The sequence below is a fragment of the Littorina saxatilis genome, unplaced genomic scaffold (genome assembly GCF_037325665.1).
Source record: "Littorina saxatilis isolate snail1 unplaced genomic scaffold, US_GU_Lsax_2.0 scaffold_3085, whole genome shotgun sequence".
NCBI classification, from domain to species: Eukaryota; Metazoa; Mollusca; class Gastropoda; order Littorinimorpha; family Littorinidae; genus Littorina; species Littorina saxatilis.
The window spans coordinates 5,035-9,977 of NW_027126964.1; the positions used below are offsets into that span (position 1 = coordinate 5,035).

Genomic DNA, 4,943 nt, shown 5'->3' on the forward strand with positions numbered 1-4,943 from the left:
AATATTTTGGCGAACCACGACGAGTTACTACGCATTTGCCACAACGATGTTTGCCACGAATGATTGCCAAAAATCGGCCGAACAAGAACGAAGTAATACGAACCACAATGACCTCGGCTTTTTTTTCTCCACGAATCCCAAATCGTTGTAGTTTGCCGTCAGTGGGACCTAGACTTTACTTACTGAGACGAAGATGGCTTTGTGAAGCAGAATCTTCGTCAAAGAAGTGAAAAGTTTTCTCTCAACATTTGCAGTACACACAGCACTCCTTAACATCCTTTTCAGTACACTTGTGTATAAGTAAACCCCAATTTATACTTCCATAATGGCTTCAACCAGCTTTTGTTTGAGTTTGTGTCCTCGTTGCATACTGTCAATTCTTTCATGTCAAGTATTTTGAATAAAATATCGTTTAAACCAATTGCTTCAACATTCGTCGTCAATACTGTTTCAAAACATGTACAGCCATCTCATTCAAAAAACGGCACGGTGGCCTAGTGGTAAGGCGTCCGCTCTGTGATCGGGAGGTCGTGGGTTCGAACCCCGGCCGGGTCATACCTAAGACTTTAAAATTGGCAATCTTGTGGCTGCTCCGCCTGGCGTCTGGCATTATGGGGTTAGTGCTAGGACTGGTTGGTCCGGTGTCAGAATAATGTGACTGGGTGAGACATGAAGCCTGTGCTGCGACTTCTGTCTTGTGTGTGGCGCACGTTAAATGTCAAAGCAGCACCGCCCTGATATGGCCCTTCGTGGTCGGCTGGGCGTTAAGCAAACAAACAAACAAACAAATATCATTCAAAACTAAAGCGCGTTTAAGCCGAAGCTGTCAACAATGGCCTAAATACTGAAATGCTATCACACCCTATTCGCCGCACTTTGTCACGTGGAAGAAGTTACTGTGCAGGTTCATGGGGTCTTAAGAAACGTCCGTCAAAACAGTAAAAAGCGATCTCACGAGTTAAACAAGCGAGGGTTTCCAGCGAAGACGTAGAATTTGAAGCTTGAAGTTTTGCAGCACTAATAGCAACAACAAAATCTCTGACACGCTTGTCAAACTTTGCCATTTCTTTTTTTTTAAAGGAACCGACGTCACGACTGTTTCAAAAATTGAGATCTCATTGATTCAAACGAAAGAAATATTCAAGCGAAATCGTCAACTTATACAAGTTACGCAGAATCAATGGCAACACACACACACACACACACACACACACACCCACACACACACACACACACACACACACACACACACACACACACACACACACACACACACATACAGCACAACCCAATGCGACACACCGTTTTCTGTTAAAGGCACAGTAAGCCTCCCGTAAACCATCACAGATACTGTCAGGCTTTTACACACAGTACAAACACCCTTCCATTTGAACGCTCACTAAACGGGAACATTCCAGGTGCCCTCCGTAAAGAGCGAGCAATGTTCAAAGAATTTATTTTTGCGTGATTTATCTTACCCCTGAGCCATCGTGAACCCGTGTGATCCAGTTTCCCCTTTTCACAATGTAGTCGTCAGTTAGTAATTTGAATGCGACTCGCTGTGAGCTTATCTGTAATAGCACATTATTAAGTACCTCTGACTATGCACGACACAAACGGCTGTGGTTCACAAGAACTCTAGCGATGGCTTTTGACTGTTCAGAGGAACTGGCGATAGGTATAAACCGTCGTCTGCTACGAGAACCACGACCTTGCGAGACCCTGCTTCCGGGCTTTTCTTTTTTCAAACTTTCAAAACTTCGAATTGTACTGATCTTGTCTTGATGAAAAAATAATTCTTTTATGATTTAAGAATGTTTGTGTAACAAGCTGTCAATTTATTATTTAGATTTTAAAAGTTAGGTCTAGCGCAAAAACGCACCACGGTCCGATTGTCTCTGACAATCTCTCCGCAGAATTAATTCTTTGAAAATTGCTCGCTCTTTACGTAGGGCACCTAGGATGTTCCCGTTTGGTGAGCGTTCAAATGGAAGGGTGTTTGTACTGTGTGTAAAAGCCTGACAGTATCTGTGATGGTCCGCCCTGATATGGCCCTTCGTGGTCGGCTGGGCGTTAAGCAAACAAACAAACAAACAAACAAACAATCTGTGATGGTTTACGGGAGGCTTACTGTGCCATTAAATACAAGTCATTGCGTAGTTTGACATTGTATTCATCGCCGTCATGACTCCTTGAGAACGAAGACAGCGATCTCACGAATAATAGCCCACGCGTCCTGGTTCTTCCACACCTCCACCTGCAAACAAACGACCTTGAACTTGATCGCGTCGGCCATGCCTTTGACCTCGATCCGACCTCCCGCGAACACCCCAAGGTCAATGTCATTGGTGCACTCCACGCGCGCGGGGTTCTTGATCAAGGTCAAGCTGGCCTTGAGAGAAGCGCTCTCTAGAATATCGTTGGGATGACTCTCGGACCCCGTGTCAATGACAACACGATCCAACCGCTGCGGAAAGTCGAAGACGAGGATGAAGGTATCGCCTGCCGTCGGCGCCCCGTAGCTCCAGAAGTAGCCGTCAGTGTTGGCGTAAGGAAGTCGCGGCACAAAGTTGAGGTAGGTCTTCATGGTGGTAAACATCTCCGCTGAAGGGTTGTCGCCCTTGTATCTCTTGACCATGACGTCGAAGTAGCGGTCTTTCAGGGGCTGGATTTTGCCTGGAAAATAGAGGGATAAAACACGAACCATGATTTGCAGATACATTCTGCAACTTAGCATTGAAACTGGTCGTATTTACTGTACGAATTACAAGATAACGAACACTTTTATTTCTCTTATTTGCTATTAACCTGGAGAACCAGGGAAACTGTTTGTTCGGTTTTTTCCAGCGTAAACGCATCGCCATTCATGTATTCAAATACTTGACAAAGTACTCAATTGCTGGATGACTGACTGACTGACTGACTGATCACGACTGACTGACAAAATGACTTGATCATTGACCTAGTGATTGGCCCTTCTACACACACACAACAACACCAACACCAACAACAACAACAACAACAACAACCACCACCTCCACAACAACAACAACAACAACAACAACAACAACAACAACAAAAGCAACAGCAACAAACAAAAAAACAAACAAGAGCGGTCCTACCTGGGAAGGAGGAATGGATGCCTTGGTGCTGGAAGAGAGTGGGATTGCGGAGTCGTTTCTGGAGCTGCGTCATCAGCATGTTGAAGTAGAGATAGGTGTAGTCCACTGGTTGCTCTTGGTAGAACATCATCAACAGCTGTGACAACTTCTCCAAGTCCTTGGATCTGTACAGTTTGCCTGGACACATGGACATGCACGATAAACACACAGGTAGAGATACTGACAGAATCACAGACATTATAAGATGTTTGATGGGTTGTTGACAGACCAGCTTTTTTGTCGGTCCGAGGGGGAGCATATCGTCTTTTGTTTCATATTTATTGACCAAGGCCGAAGGCCGCGGTCAATAAATATGAAACAAAAGTCGATATGCCCCCTGAGGACCGACAAAAAAGCTGGTCTGTCAACAAACCACCAAACATCGGTTTTGTCATCATTTTGGCAAGTGCACAATCAACCCAGGGAGCCATGCTTTGAAACACGGGTTCCGTACTGATAACCACACGAGTCCCGGTTTGATAACCACTGGCAATCAAAGCTGGCGTGTGAAAGCAACTTTCTGTGTTTTTGAGTTCATTAAATGTTGGGATAAATATGTCAGGTTTGAGGATGCACAGTTCTGTAGGTTCATCTCGGTATTCCACCCCCTCGGCTTTCTGTTGTAAATATTAAGCTGAGTGATCGAATGTGGAAGCTACGTTTGGTCAAAGGTCACAGAAGATTTGCGTCGTGCAGCGAAGGAAAGAATCGTGATCTTGTTTCCGACTCAGTACCTCTTTGTTTTTCATTAGACCTGTCATTCTGCTTGCTCGGCTTTGTTAGATGTTTGCATATCTTGTTGCTATTTTCTTTGCTTTTATTATTGTTTCTTATTTGTGCTTCGTTTATCGATACAACGTCTTGTGCACGGGTCAAAATGTGTGTGTCAGGGGTCGTTTTACTTGAACTTGACGTTCGTGTTTCTCCGAACGTCTGTGTATCGAAACACAGATACACGCACTCCATGACTCTGTAAGAAGACAAAACATAATTATCGCTAGGTTTCATTTGTTTTTGATGAATGTATGACCTTTCATGAAGTAGTTTTGTTTTTTGTTTACTTTTGCCAGTTTGCCAGTTCGTTTTTGGAACTTTGCAAAGCAGTGTCGTGTCGTCTGTTTAGGTCTGGGGAAACACCAATGAAAAGAGCCGAAGAATCCCCGAGCGTTTCTATTGGGTTTGCTTTTGATTATCCATGTATAACCTGCTTCCTGCAACTATGGTAACCGGGGATTTATTGCCTGGGGAACATGAGATTTATTTCCCAGGTGCTTGTGAATGAAAACTCGTGAAAATGATGACAAAGATTAATACTGGGACACACAGACAGAGCCACACAAACACATATACGCACAGCTACACATACCCACACCCACCCACATGACTTAATAGACTAATTCCAAACATAACTCTGTGGGGTTTGTATGGGTTGTGAAAGAGTTAATACCCTTGCTTTTACTGGGACAAACATCTGAGAGGCCAATCATGAGCGAGGGATGTGTCTGAAACACGGGGACGAGGAGCACGTGTGGATTTAAGTTCCCCCGTAAAAACAAGGGCATTCACTCTTTCACAACCCAGACAAACCCGACTGAGTTATTCACGAACATCGTCTAATGAGCCAGACATTGAGTTTTACGCCTCATAATAGGGCCCCGAACAGCTTCCCAAGCAAGAGCCAAAGTAGTGATATCCAGTATAGACCAATCTTCACTCATTCTTATTCAAAGAATGTTTAAATATGTTATAAAAGACTCAGATTGAAGATTGCTTAGTGTTGTT

General features: G+C 44.1%; 1 protein-coding gene across 1 annotated transcript; it reads right to left on the reverse strand.

The window, feature by feature from the left end:
- Positions 1 to 1,444: 1,444 nt before the first annotated feature.
- LOC138955438 (alpha-1,3-mannosyl-glycoprotein 4-beta-N-acetylglucosaminyltransferase C-like) lies at positions 1,445 to 3,299 on the reverse strand (the record flags this gene model as incomplete). The annotated part of the gene is made up of 2 exons (XM_070327045.1): positions 1,445 to 2,676; positions 3,123 to 3,299. Coding segments are annotated over 2 exons (671 nt in total), but the record flags the coding sequence as incomplete, so codon positions are not given.
- Positions 3,300 to 4,943: the final 1,644 nt, after the last annotated feature.